General features: G+C 45.2%; 1 protein-coding gene across 15 annotated transcripts in view; it reads right to left on the bottom strand.

Annotated features, from left to right (window-relative positions):
• Positions 1-2,277: 2,277 nt before the first annotated feature.
• Positions 2,278-15,124, bottom strand: part of MAST4 (microtubule associated serine/threonine kinase family member 4) — a 576,418-nt gene continuing 563,571 nt past the window's right edge. For 9 of the 15 annotated variants that reach the window (XM_017959601.3, XM_017959602.3, XM_009208547.3 and 6 more), the window contains 3 exons: positions 11,277-11,413; positions 9,070-9,251; positions 4,814-8,718 (listed from right to left, as the gene is read on the bottom strand). In XM_017959601.3, coding sequence (XP_017815090.2) covers positions 4,814-8,718; positions 9,070-9,251; positions 11,277-11,413 — 4,224 coding nt within the window. Of the gene's footprint in view, positions 8,719-9,069; positions 9,252-11,276; positions 11,414-15,124 lie in introns of all 15 variants that reach the window. The other 6 variants (XM_017959603.3, XM_003899752.5, XM_021940158.2 and 3 more) reach the window with 2 other exon arrangements.

Below are 15,124 nucleotides of genomic sequence, written 5' to 3'. Positions count from 1 at the left end.
AAATGGCACGGAAATTAAATGAGAAGATGCAAATAAAGTATTTAGTGTGTTACTTGGCTCCCAGTAAATGTGCTACAAACAGTAGCGACTACTAATACTTCCTTTCTTATTCAATTCAGTTCAGCAAATGTATTAGTCCATTCCCACACTACTATAAGGAACTGCTCAAGACTGGGCAATTTATAAAGGAGAGAGGTTTAATTGACTCATAGTTCAGCATGGCTGGGGAGGCCTCAGGAAACTGACAATCATGGTGGAAGGCAAAGGGGAAGCAAGCACCTTCTTCAGACGGCAGCAGGAAGGAGAAGTGCTGAGCGAAGGGTGGGGAAGAGCCCCTTATAAAACCATCAGTTCTCATGAGAACTTACTATCATGAGAACAGCATGAGGGAAACCACCCCCATGATTCAGTTACTCTACCTCGTCTCTCCCTTGACACGTGGGAATTATGGGGCTTACAATTCAAGATGAAATATGGGTGGAGACACAAAGCCTAACCATATCAGCAAATATTTATTGATGTCTCCTATGTGCTTTGTCCTAGAAGTAAAAAACAAGACAGAGAACCAGGGAGCTTGAAGTCTAGCAAAGAAGATACACGTGTAGAAAGATAACTCCAAAATAATGCAGTGAGTGCCATGAGGCAGATACACAGTGAAGCAAAGAGGGTCCACAGGTCAGTCCAGGCCTTTCCAAAAGGCTTCCTCCAGATGTCTGAGTCCAGCACACATGCTAAGCTGGAGTTCTCTAGAGTAAGGATACACTTAAGGAACTGGCCTTTACCCAAAGAATATGGGTGCTATTTAAAAGTTTAAAGCAGGATAGTAACATGGTGTGCTTACACTTGAGCAACATCACTCTAGGGACATTGTAAAGAACAGACTAGAAGGGGTAAGAGCAAAGGCAAGAAAACCAGTTAGGAGGCTGTTGAGGTCATCTGGAGAGAGACTATGATAGAGACCAAACTAAGGCTGCCAGTAGCACAATAGAGATGGGACATGGATTGCATGGAAGAGTATATTGTGAAATCAGTGAAACTTTTTTTTTTTTTTTTAGATGTAAGGAAAGAAAAAAGAGTTTAGGTAGAAATCTAGGATCTGACTTGGAGAAAAGATGGGGAATACAGTGAGCTCTGAGAGAAGGGGCACAGAATAAGCACATTTTTGGACATTTTGAGTGTGAGGTGCCTGAGCCAAGGTGAAATGCTCAGAGACCAAGGATGAACCCAGGGAACACCAGTATTTAAAGGGACAAGAGGACAAGGAAGAAATTATGTAAAGAGAGAAAAAGAACAGGTTGAAGACAACTAGGAGAGAGGGCTGTCAGGGACAGACCAGTTCTCAAGATGGTCTACTGAAGTGATGTCTTGACAAGAGGGCTTTAGAGTCAGCTGTCACTGGTGACCTCTGCCACAGCAATGTTGATAGCATGGGGGACAGAGCCAGGTTTAAAAGGGGTGAAGACCCAAAAATACTAAGTGCAGACTCCTCTTGTAGAACGTCACCTGAGAAGGGACAGAGGGAAAAGGCCAGGCAAAGAAAGGGGTTTTCTGAAAGGAAAGAGACAGGTGGGGAGGAAAACGAGAAAGCTGAGGCAGAATATGGTAATAGATGGAGCAAGTTCATGAGAGAATGAGAAGAGGTGGTGGTGGTGTCACAGAGAAGGGAGAATTAAGACCCTCTGAGTGTGGGAAGATGGCGAGTGTGGGTGTAGAAGTTGGTAAGTTCTGCAGGAAAGGAAGAAGGTTGGTAGAAAAAAATAGGAAGAAGTTAAAGGAGGACTTAATCTTTTTTTTTTTTTTTTTTTTAAAGAGATAGGGTCTCGCTCTGTTGCCCAGGCTGGAGTGCAATGGCACAATTACAGCTTGTTCATTGCAACCTTGAACTTCTGGGGTCAAGTAATCCTCCTACATCAGCATCCTGAGTAGCTGGGACAATAGGCGCATACCACCACACCCAGCTAATTTTTCAAGTTTTTGTAGAGATAGGGTCTATGTTGCCCAAGTTGGTCTCCAGCTCCTCAGCTGAAGCCATCTTTCTGCCTTAAGACTCCCAAGTAGCTAGGACTACAGGTGAGCATAATGTTCTTCAACATTATGCCCAGTCAAAGGACTTAATGTTGAAGAATATTTGTGTACATTTAAAAAAAAAAGGCGGCAAACTGTTCCACTCAGCAAAAAGTAATCTGCAAAAGCCCATCCTTTCCATAATACCAGAGTAATAATCAGTAATATTTTTTGGAGGTGGAATGTATATATTAGAAAAAAACTTACAAGTCATTATCTTTCATGCTAAATTTTTATTTCAATGTTATGCAACTGCATAAGTATAAATACTTTGTTCAATATACAACAATTATGACATCCATAAGGAATTTCTTAGAGAAAATAAGACTGCAAACACTTTATTGCACAGATCCTAACAAACTTTTAAGCTGGTAAATCTACAGCTGGGAGTACTACCAAGGAGCACATCCTACAATCATACAGAGACCGACCAAATAGAACACAATGAGGAGAATTTCTACCAGCTGATTGGAGAGGTTTACAACAACAAACGTGTAATACATGAATGCAACCTTAAGTACTCTTTACTCATTCATAATGAAAAACGTATTTGGCAAAATGATGATACGCTATACAAAATATACATAAAAATATCATTTGTAAACAAATAGCTAGTTGTGCTTTAAAGGAAATTGAACAGTTAAAAAGCAAAGGCTTGTAAACCATGAACTATCTCCCCGATAGACCTGTCCCGATGGCTGAGTGTAGGATTGGGTTATGACAACTGCCAAACACAGATACGTATTATAAACGTTGAGACCAGTTTTGAAATTCATTTAAACTCTTGTAAAGTATATATATGTATTTTTTATAGCTTCACAATGTAGTGATGGGGAATGGCTAAAACCATATGGAAAAAAAAATTAGGGGCAAGGAGGAGGCTTTTTTCTTTTTTCTTTTGTTGTTTGTTTTTTTCCTTTTTCCCAATGCCAATTCATTTTACAATGAAGGACAACTGAGCAGTCGGTTAAGTTATGCCTTTGTTTTCAGAGTGGAGTTTACAGCCTCACTAGAAGATTTACAATCCATAGGGCCGTAAGATGATGCTGTACTTAGATGAACAATTTTATAGTCTGAAGATACTAAGACATCCCCAAGAGAGTTTGGGTGGTAGATTAATTATTTATTGGTAATTTTTTTCTCTTGCAAAACCAAACAAAAAATTCTGCTATGGTTCCCAAGCATCTTATAAATACTTATCTGTATTTTCTCTTAGTGCCTTACTACTTATATCAGCAAGTGCCATCTTACAATACAAAACAAGCCACCAAAGAAACTGCAACAACAAAAACAAAAACAAAAATCAAAAACCTTCAGCACTAAAATGATTTGACAAATTCTACGTATTCCACGGTATACAAAATTTAAATAAGGCTTAGCAAAAGTAAAAAGGATGGTCACATTCAAGCACCAAATAGCTCCAGCCAGTCTCTTTGTTACAAAAATGCTGCTCTGTATTAAGACAGTATTTTTTGCATACAAATAAAGAGATCAGGTTATGAAATGTATGGAGCTACTAGATGCATCAGAAATGAATGTGAAACCCAGGAACTTGCTAAAAACAGCAAGCTTCATCTACAACGTAAGGCCCCAGCTATGTATTAAAATGTATCTGATGTCCTGATTATTCCTTAATCGATATGCTACGATGCCAAAATCTACCCCCAGTTCTTTTCCTCAAAAAAGCAAATTTAAAACCTCTTCCAATGCCTGATGCTTATTACTCGACTTAAGTACTAGAAGATTTGGGTGCAGCCAGTAATATTCCTTTTTATTCAAGAGCAGGGCTGGTGCAGGACTACTACTAAATGTGTGCTTCTTGGACTAGTCACTCACAGCATAAAGGCCTAAGTTTAAGAGTTTGAAAAGAAGGAAAAGAAAGGAAATAGAAAGAAAGTTGATGTGTGTTTATAGTCCCCGCTCTACCTCAGGTGAAGGCCAGACATCCACATCCACAGACAGGCACAACTGGCCTTTTAGACAGTTGGACCAGGGATCCAGTGTCCATTGGGATGGCCATGTAATGAAAATGGCTAGCTCCACTTGTCCTGGCCATTCCTAATGGAGGAGGATTCCAAATGCAGTACTTAGAGTAGTTCTTGCTTTAGATCTGGAAATATAGGTAGCCAGACACAGTACTTATCAGAAACTCTGGTTAAAATACACATAAAAACTCACAATCTACTGTGTTTAGGGCTTTCTTCCATCTTTACTTAGAATGTTTTAGCTTATAAAAATGGAACCTTGAAATAGTCTCTTAAACCACAGACCAAAACATGTAGGTGGATGTGTATATACACGAATATGGGTGTATCTCTGGTCACATACACCCAGTTTTGACCACTTTGCTTCATTACTACATTATGATAAATGGTAAATCAAAAATCTTATTTAAAAAAAGCTGTAGTAAACGACGCAATCAGCAGCCAGGTATAGACTCTACATCCCAAACCAAACACGGTGTATATATTTACAGAGAAAATCTTTTTCCTCAACAACCCTCAACTGTAAAGGTAATTTTTTTTTTTTGTTGCTTTTGTACAAACACTATCTGGTAACAGTTTTACCGGTTACAACTGGGAAGGCATCTGGAAGAAGGTCCTCTCTTTGTCTTTCTCTCTCCCCTTTCTCAATGAGGCTCCGAGCTCTGCCTGGCGGACATTCCCACACAGTGCTGGTTTTGAAAGGTAGTCAAGACAGTCGCCCATTCAGGACGGGTCTCCACAGTCCTGCCCCGGGGCCTGCCCCGTTACAAGGCCTTTTTGTGAGGGCTGCTACGCAAACTCTCCTTCCCCCGCCTCTGCCGTACCACAAAGTCCTTCTCATTAGAAAGGGAGATGGGGCGGTCAGTGTTTGGGGCTGGGGATGGCTTGGTCACGTCTCTGCCCACGTTCTGTTTCCTAGTTGGGGGAGGCTGGGCTGGGGCAGGGTCCTTCCCTTTGGTTTCCCCTACGGTGGCAGTCACTGAGAGCGCCCTGTCCCGGTGGCTGGCTCCGCCCACGGTGTTTGGGTCGGGGTGGTGTGACTCCAGAGCCAGGGTGGAGACCCGGAAGGAGGGCAGGGAGTCACTCTTTGTCATGTGGGTTCGGCCCTCCCCCGCAGGCTGAGCCTTCCTATGGTCCCTGTTGCTGGGGACTGGAGGCTCCAGCGCGCCCCCGGCAGCCTTGGCAGAAGAGGTGTCGCTGCTGGCTGTAGAGGCCTCTCTAACTCCGGTCCTGGTTTCAGGGAAGCTGGAGGAGCAGCTCAGAGACTTTTCAGGGAGGGCCGTGGATCGGAAAGAACTCTGCCCGGTGGCTGAGGGGGAGCGTTTCATGCCGCTGGGCTTGTCTGCCTCCGTCGGTGGCTTCTGGGGACCAGACCCTTTCCCTCTGGCCTCAGGGAAGCCCTTCCCCACCACCGCGGCTGGCCGCTCCGCGCCTTTCAACCTGGCCTCGCTTTGCGCAAAGGAAAGGTCGGCCTTGAGCTTGTCACCCTCTGCGGGAGCATAAAGTGCTTCGGTGCATTTCTTCCCTTCCGCCCTTCTGTCGGTGGTGGCGGCCGGCTGACTCAGGCTTTTGTCTGTCTGTCTGTTGTCTGTCTGTTTGCTCAGGGTGGGGCAGTCTTTCACAGTGGATGGTTTGGAGTGCTTTGGAGACAGGGTTTGCTTTTCACTGACAGTGGACAGTTTCTGGTCCGCTGACTCACTAGGCCCTGGGTGTCCCGACCGTGGCAAATGCACGGACTTCTCCAGCACCTCGAGGGGCCGCCCACCACTGGTGGATTGTGGCTTGGTGTCTAGAGGACCCCTGTCAGTGTGCAGTGGGACAGAGGGCCCACTTTGTCCCTGGCCAATTCCATCGCTGGCTTTGTTCTGGGAGCCTGGGGTGGCAGGAAACACATCCAGCCCACTCTTACTGTGGCCCTTTCCTTCTCTGCTACCGCCGCCGAGGGACTGAGTGGCAGGCTCTTTGCCCTTTGTGGCCCCAACACTTGGCTTCTGAGAGGAGAGGGACCGGTCGGGGTGCTTAGACTTTGGAGGGCCCGGGTCAGGGCCAGGCCGGGGCTTGTGGCTGCTATTTTCACTGTGCGCAGGAACAGGCTTGGGAGGGTCCTGGGGGCTCGGGCTGGGCTCTGCAGTGCTGGGCTTGGCCCCCGGCTCTCTGCCAGAAGTGTGGCTTGGGGAACTGCAATGCTGCCTGGCAGCCGGGCTGGGCAGGTCTTTGGAGGTCAGAGGGGGCGGAGGGATACTGCTAGGATGCCTTTGTAGAGGCTGCTCCTTCCTTTCAGGTTCCTTGGCACCATCTTTCTGCAAAGATGGGAAACTGGAGAGCTTTTCACTCTTCTCACTCTCAATTCCAGGTGGCTGCAGAGACCGCCTGGCAGGAAGGGCTTCGGGCTTGGGTTCCACGCCACGCCTCACCTTGCCTAGCTCCTTCTCACAGGGAATTCCAGCTGAGTGCAGAGAGTTGTCATCTCTGGGCGGGGGCCTCGCTTCATCTGGGCCATCTTTGTGGTTCGTTTTCCCACCCGGCGCCCATGCTTTCTCCATGGCCTGGGTCTGTGTATAGAAATCTGGGTGGGTCCTGCCCAGAGAGAGGAGGTTTTTGGAGTTGTCACTGGTTTTCACAGTTTCTGAAGAGCACAGTTCCATGGAGGGCTCTCTGCGTATGTCAGTCCTCGCAGCAGAGCGCTCGCTTCTGACTGTGGAAGGGCCTCTTTCAGACGATTCCCTCAGGCCTGGCTTCTCCCTTGAGGGGGAAGCTTCAGGTGGGAGCGGGCAGCGTGGCCTGGCCAGGTCAACGCTGTGGAGGTTCTGCCCCAGGCAGGTCAGAAGCTTGGGGTCGGTCGTGTGGTCTTGGCATCTGGGGGAGCTGCTCTCTCTCTGTTGGGGATTGCTTTCCATGACTGTTGCGGGGCTCCTGGCAGTAGGATGGGGACCTTTCCTGTCCCTCTTTAACTCTGGGTCAGGCAGGGAAACTGCTGGTGAATTCTGGAGACCCCGGCTGGGGGGCAGGAACCGAGGCTCGAGCAGGTAGGATTTATTCATCTTTAAGCTGGAAGGAGAAAGCTCTCTCGCACTGGTGGTATCACTCCTTTTCCCACTGCTGTTGGGGAGAGCTGGTGGCACAGAGGGCCTCACGTCACCACTTGGGCTAGGGCTCTGTGCAGACTCCGGGGAAAGCAGTTCTGTCTTGGAGGCCTGAGGTCCGGACAGGAGAGCAATGTCCAGAGTGCCCTCAATCGGCTTCAGGCATGAGACAGACCTACCTTCCAGCTTATACTCGGAGGGGCTCTTCCTAACAGGGGACTCAGGAGCAACCAAGCCAGGCTTCTCCGTTCCACTGTCCACCCGGCCTGTTAAGGCCTTGAGGGGAACGAAAGAGACGGCACTCATCTGAGCTGCATGGGTGCTGCCAACAAAAGCTCGGCTCTCAGAAGCTGGTGGGGGCTCCTGCTGCCCACCCATGGGTCGGACGGGGTTCCCTGGCAGGCATTCGTGGGTGCTAGCTGTCATCTTGGGCTTCAGCACAGGGCAGAGGTTGTCCTCTTTGTCCTCAAGTGACATTTTCTTTCGGAGGTAATCGATGTTGGCCAGCTTGCTGTCTAACTTCTCACATCGGAGAAGCTCCTTGGCCTGGGGGGCCTTCTCCGTGCCTTCCCCCTTCCCGGAGATGCCCCTGTCGAGGGAGTGGCAAAGACCATCCTGGAGGATGCCAGGAGCAGGGGCCCGTCTGAAGTCCCCGCCACCCTGGCCGTGCTCCACAGGCACCGGGCCATCCGAGGTCGCACCCTCGCTGGCACGCACGCTGGCCTGCTTGTGAAGAGCGTCCTTCAGCAGGCTGCCCAGCGGTGGCGCCTCCTGCATGGCCGCTTTGTTTTCAAAGAGACTTGACCTTTCCACAGCCTTCGGATAGATTTTCTTCTCTCTCTCTTCCAGCTTAAACAGAACAAGGTTTTCCAAATCACTCCCGGGTCCATGGGATTTCTGGTGGGATTCCTGTTTCTCTGGGAAGCCATCTGGCTTCTTCACCACCACCTTGGCCTTCAGCTTGTCGCGGTCCAGGTCATCCACAGACTCCTGGCGGCCCAGCTTCCGGGAGACCGGGCGTTTCAGGCAGCCTTGCTCCACGGGCCGGGCGCGGCTCAGTGGCGGCGCGTCGCACACATTCTCATCCAGGCTCTGCAGCTGCGCCTCCCGCTGGGACTGCTCCCGCTGTACCTCCTCTTGGGTCACCTCCAGGCTATGCTTGCGGGAGCACAGGTGTTTCTTGTCACTGCCGTAAGAGGGCGACAGCTTCTCCTCGGACTGCACGCGCTTGAGCAGCGGGGACCTGGGCGGCTCCGCACTCTTGGGCCTCACGATGTGTCTGACGATGGTGGGCGGGGAGTGCATCTTGCTGGGAAAGGCTTGCGCGATCTTGGAATTGCCCAGTGAGTGTCCCAGAAGAGGGGATGGTGACCGCTGCGGGGAGGTGGGTTGCGGGGTTGGAGAGGGCGTCCGGGCCAGCGGGGACAGTGGGATGTTGCCAGCCGACTTTCGCCTTCCGGACCGGTACCGCTGCCCGCCGAGTTTGGGTGCCAGACCGTGGAGAGTGCTGGGCCGGATGTGCCCGGACCCTGCCGGAGAATTAGGGGCACTAGAACTAGGGGAGCTGCTCTGGGAGGAATTAGTACCTGTGGGTGGAAAACAGAAGGCTGTGAGCATCCATGGTCATTTTCCCCTTTTTTTCCACGGTTGTAGCCCAGACTGTATTAGGTAAGGCCAGGTAAGGTCAGCAAATTGTCTCAGCATTTAACTAGTGGAATAAACACTTTTCAGATAAACCTCTCCACACCAAGGTTTAGTCCCCAACTTCTTATTTGATTGGTCAGAATAGCCACATCTTATGACCTCTCTATAAATCTATCTTTATAATTTATACCTTCAGCCTGCTTTCTTTCAGCTGGAACAAGCTTCATGTTTTTTGGGACCTCACACGACTTTACCTCCTCCCCTCTGCTGTTTAGACCAGGAGACTCACTCACCAGATGGGAAGTCAGGGGTGGAGCGGTAGCTTGGTGTTGGAGACCGGGGAGACAAGCTATGAGTGGGGGAACCTGGGAGGCTCTCGCCCGACGACAGGGATCTGTTCAAGCAGGAGAAACTTCGGCTGGTGTGGAGTAAAGGAGAAGGCTGCTTGGCTAGCTTTTTGAAAAGAGATCTCCTCCTAGAGCAAAAACAGGAAAAAATTGTTCAGAGTCTTCTTTCAGAACTACTCCTGCCTCCTCAAAATACCAGTGTGCTTAGTTCAATAACTCCGTGTGAGGGACAGGCATACAACAGTAGATCCTGTTAAAGAGTGGAACACCACTTTCCTATTAGAAACTTTCTTACAGCATGTAAAGGAAGAGCATTTGATAGTAGACAGTGGAGGCTCTCTCAATTCCAAACACTGAAGAAGAGTTGGGAAAATAGGAAAAATATAAAATGTGTTTAAAATACATTCATTTACTTGTTAGGTTTATGAGGAGGATGTTCTTTGCTTGAAAGCTTCTGAGTACCTACCCCTAAATATGTGGACACAATTTAACTAAGAGGTAATACAAAGTAAACCTCTGGAAGCAAAACCATTGTACTGGAAATCAAATTATTTAATGGTGATAGGCTAGGCAGAGGCCAATGAAGGGCTATTTGCTATGCTTATTCCACTGTGGGCTCTTGAATATTCCTAACAACAATGCAGGCTGTACAATGACATAGAAAAACCGAGAAAGGCGAAGCTGAAGTGTATCATATCAGCAGGGCAGCAGACACTGTACTGCAGCACAAGCAAATGTAGACTTGCTACTCAACGAGCACATCTTAAGGCAAAAAGCACAGCTTCTGACAGCTTAGTAGGGTATCAGGCTGTGCAGAGTTCTTTTACCATATAAGCCTATATATGGTAAGATCTAACCCACTCCACGTGAGCTTAAAACAGAAAGTTTCTGGTTGCCAGCCCTTGAAACAATTTGTTCTAAATGATTTAAAGCACAGCCAAAATGTAAAGCATAATAATAAAGAGAAGAACTGGTGTGTGTGTAATTTTAATCAAAGTAGTAAGTGTACTTGGGTGAAAAAGTCAAATAGTTCTATAAATGTACAACGAAAAACAGCAACTCCTCTACTGGAGTTTTTCTCTACTCCCCAAAGAAGTCACTTTGTATTCTTTTACCTGTTTTTTCTCCCATTTGTCTACATATTGCTAAATGTTTGTGCACTGCTATTTTTTAGTTTTTCAGTTTTAGAAATTATCTGTTGATTTCCTACTATGAAAGATGATAATTAAGCTCTTACACAACACCCTTCTACCTTGCAACCAAATGTATTTCCCCTTTTCTACTCTTCCCAATATAGTGAAAGCAAAATTTTTGGTTAGAAAATTGGCCAATATTGCATTTTATAGTATAAATATTGTTCACAGCTGGGCCATATGAAACATAATTCTGTTCCTTTCTTGTATAACATTATTGTTTCCCCCCAGAGTTAATACATGGTTTTTCATTTGCTTGTTTTTCTACATTTCTATCATCAAAAATCTTTTTAATATGATGTGACTCATCAGGTCCAATTGGGTAAAGAAGAAATGCTGTGGCATTGCAAAGGAGGCACATCCAGAGAGCTGCCTAGAAAGAAACAGCCCTGCCAGAAACACATACATCTTGCTAGTGTCTGCAAGCAGCACAAAAAGATACTGATCGGTGCTTGCCAGGCTACAGAAGTATGTAAGCTAGTTCGTTTTTCAGTGAGTAAAACAAAGCCCTTTTATTTCTAGGCTTATTTGGAATCTTTAAAGATACGGTTATTTTAGAATATCTGGCATTTTAAAAATAGCAACTGTTTGTTTTTTGATAATGTAAAGGGCATTTTAAATGTAGATTTCATGTGAAAAACTACTTGAAGATCCAGTTCCTCAATCCAACTCAACTGAAATCAAGTGAAGAGGCTTAAAAAACAGCAAAGGGCTTTTCCTGACATTCACACATGATAAAAAACAATCTGAATCCTCTACAATGTAAATATGTAAATCCTTTTACCATGGAAATTAATGCTATTATGAATATGGACTTTAATGTATACATATATGTGAACCATAACATAAAATTTCTCACAGAAAAATAGATCTTCTTCATATGTAAGCATTTAATTAAGGGGTAACTTTTCCCCAACATAGGTATACACCAAACTTAAAAAGAATACTGATTTTACTAACCTTTCGAGACTTTCCTTCTTCTTGGATTTCTTGCTCCGCCTCACCATCCGGCTCTTATAGCTGTTTCTCCTGGCTGGTCCAGTTTTGATGGATGTGTTTTCAAATGGGGTAGTAGTGATTGACACCTTATTCCCACTCTATAGAAAAGATGAGGTGGTATTAAAGGGAAATGCTGTGATGAAGCAAGATCAGAACAGAGATGAGAGATTCGTAGACAAATACAAATAGAAAGGAGCATACATATAAAAGGCCTTCTGTTTCTATATAACCCTTCAATCAAAGAAGTCCTGTCAGAATACAAACTGGGTGGAAGGCAAAATATGAAGGTTCTTTAAGAGGGTAGGCTCTGGGGTCCACAGATCTGAGTTCAAATCCAAGCTCTGTGCCCTTAGCAGCCTGCTACCCTCCCTACACCTCAACCTCCTATACCAATTAACAATATAATCCTACCTATCTCCTGGGGCTCATTTGAGGACCACATGAGAGCAAGTCTGTAAAGCCTTTTGCACCCAGTGCAACACAAGGAAAGAACACTATAAACAAGATAACTACTTCTTCCACAAGTGTTAAGTAGTAATGTGCCCAGTGGCTGTCTGCTCTTGGTTGATTTTTCTTTTTTCTCCTTTTTGTGTTTTTCCTTTGGCCTAAAAATTGTAGAGTAACAAAACCAAATGAAACTTTTAATTTGAATTATTTTAAAAGGCTTCTTTTCTATCACCATAAAACCTGTCAGTTTGCAGAACTGAAACATTTATGCCAGCCAGTGGGAAACATCTTTTTAACCAGGTCATACAGGGTAAGGTAATTTCTGGTGAGTTTCGGTGTCCTTTCTCTCAATCCTGGGAAGAGGCTTGCTGGGCAGCCTCTAGGGCAACTGAGCACAGAGTCAGCAGTCAGGCCGAGGGGGGGCCCAGGGTAGGTGAGTAGTCCCTGGCATTAATTACCCTTCTTGAATTTCATAATAACCAGGGGGTAAACCTGTCTTTTCAAGGTCACAGATGGCCCCAATTACCATGAAAGTACAAGAGGTACAAGGAAAAGGATCTTTCTAAAGGCCCATGCATGGAAGATACCTAGAGCTCAGTTCAACGTGGTACCAAGTGAAGGGGAGTTAGGGGGAGTTAGGTATGGTGGCAGCAGAGGACGGAAAAGACAGGGAATGACTGTCTTAAAGATAGCATCTACTTTCCCCCTTGATTTGGGAAGTAATCCATGCTACAGTAAGAAGACAACAGGGAAGTATAAAAAAAACATTGAGAAGCTTACCACCCAACCACTAGTCATATTTCAGTATATTTCCTGTTCGTCTTTTCTCACGCATGTGTAAATAGGTACACATGTACACATGCTTTATAACTAATTTAAATCTCAGTTTATTTACAGCTTTATGTTGCTTTTTCATTGTGTATTATATAATTTGGAAAAAGTTTCCCTTTATCATTAAATAACCTTTAAAAACATGATTTTTACTGGCTGCGCAATATATCCTATCAGATGGGTGAATCAAAATTATGTGATGGGTGAATCAAAATTATGTAATATTTCCTTACTGCTATTGTTCTCTTTTTTGCTTCCTTGTTTTTTGAGACACAGTTTCGCTCTTGTTGCCCAGGCTGGAGTGTAATGGCACGATCTCGGCTCACTGCAACCTCTGCCTCCCAGGTTCAAGCGATTCTCCTGCCTCAGCCTCCCAGGTAGCTGGGATTACAGGCATGTGCCACCAGGCCTGGCTAATTTTGTATTTTTGGTAAAGACGGGCTTTCTCCATGTTGGTCAGGCTGGTCTTGAACTCCTGACCTCAGGCAATCTGCCTGCCTTGCCCTCCCAAAGTGCTGGGATTACAGGTGTGAGCTACCATGCCCAGCCGATGATTTCTTATGTTTAAATTCTTATACGGTTTGATGTTGTCCCTTATTTAGTTTGGTTATTTGTATTTCTTTAAGAAATGATTTATTCAGTCTTACATCCAGTTTAATATTGGAAGGTCTTAGTATTTTATTATTTGTTTTAGAGTTCTTTAATTTTTTTTAATTAAAAAAATTTTTTTGAGATGGGATCTTGCTCTGTTGCCCAGGTTGGAGTGCAGTGGTGTGATCACAGCTCACCGCAGCCTCGAACTCCTGGGCTCAAGCAATCCTCCTGCCTCACCCTCTGAGTAGCTGGGATTATAGGAGCGCACAACCACGGCTGACTTAGAATTCTGTGTATGTTTAAGATAATATACTTTCATACTTAATGTCATATTTGCAGAAAATATTTTAGGGAAAGAGGGCTTTAACTTCAACAAGAGAAAACAGTTTATTTTGTTTTCTCTTGCAAAATAATAAACATTCTTTATGCAAGCCCCAAAACATTAAAAATAAACCTTTATCTGATAGTAGAGATTGCATTTTATTTGTTCTTTAATGAGAAAAATCATTTTGTAAGTATGTAAGGTCTACTATTGAAGGTTTTTTGGAGTGGGGTCTTCTCTTCACAAATTGAGGCTATGCTGAAATTTTAGTATTTCCTATGGTGAAGGAAAGGGGCAACAAGCATGGCGAGCTCCTGTGTCACTGATGTTCCTTCAGTCTTCTTCCATATGCAGAGAGTGGACGTGCAGAACCACAATGATCACTGGGGCTATTCTATCATGTGTGCCACTTGAGCTGGAATCCAGTTCTGCTCTTTTCTAATACAATTCAGGATTGACTTCTATATCTCTAGCCATAAGAGACTAACAATGCTACCTGGCATTTTAAAAGCATATATTTATTTTTAAACCATTTTCATATATATTCTCTAAATGTATTTTCATAAACAAGTCATAAGGGTTGTTTGTTTTACCCTCATGGCCTGGAAGAGTTTGTCGTCCTTCCTTTGCAGATGAAGAAAACGGGTTCTGAGACAACGAGGCTCTTGTTTCCCAAGGTCACTGAGAGTCCAGTGGAAGACTGGCTCGCTTGCTGCTCACCCCCAATGCTCCTCCTACCAAACCCCGCTCCCTGTAGGAAGGGAATGCCCCCCAGTCCTCTCCACCTCTCCTGAGCCTGGCACAGTGCGTAGCTGGTACTTAATGAGTGGTGGTGAGGGAAACAGGCACTTGATTGACTTGTGGCATGGTCAAAGTATAAGACTGTCAAGATAAAATGAAGGAGCCATCAACATATAAAATTGTATGAGACACATATAAATCCTCAACATACTTATCATCAGAAAATAGTGAAGACCAGGGCTTGCTAAATGACAGCACATCACTAGACTCAGTACAAATGCTCCTACCATTATAAAGACCAAGCCCGGTTCTGTTTCTTGTCTCCACACACGGCTGTTCCAGAGGAAAATTAATTTAACTTACAGGCATATGTCAAAGACAACTTCTCTAAGGGGAAATACAGACACAAAGGATGCAGAGTACAATAATTAGGTTGGAAGTATTAATGGTTACAAAAATGGTAAATGATTGGAAAAGTGATAGGCGAGATTTGTGAAGCCTGCCACCTGGTGGATCCAGTCAGCTACAGCGAGTGCTACCTGAACTGCTCAAGGTGGCTTACTAGGTCGCTTTACCCACAATCAACTTCTCCTGATTAATGACTGACCTCATATAGGAGAATTTCTGTAGCACTTGTTGAAAAAAATAACAAAAATGCAGCTGGCAGACTGTTGAATGTTCAATTAATTCACTTTTACTTTAAACTATTTTCATGACTGGTGCACAGTATGAAGAAAATTATTTCAAGTTGCTGGAATTGAATACAATAGCAGAAGTCAGGCTGTCCAATTTCTTCTCTCGGTCTGGCTCTAAGTTAGCTTATCAGTTTGGCCCTGGGTAACTCACCGAACGACCACTTTTGCATTTCCTTCTC

The sequence above is a fragment of the Papio anubis genome, chromosome 5, assembly GCF_008728515.1.
Source record: "Papio anubis isolate 15944 chromosome 5, Panubis1.0, whole genome shotgun sequence".
Classification (NCBI taxonomy): domain Eukaryota; kingdom Metazoa; phylum Chordata; class Mammalia; order Primates; family Cercopithecidae; genus Papio; species Papio anubis.
This window is presented reverse-complemented; position numbering and strand designations above follow the sequence as displayed.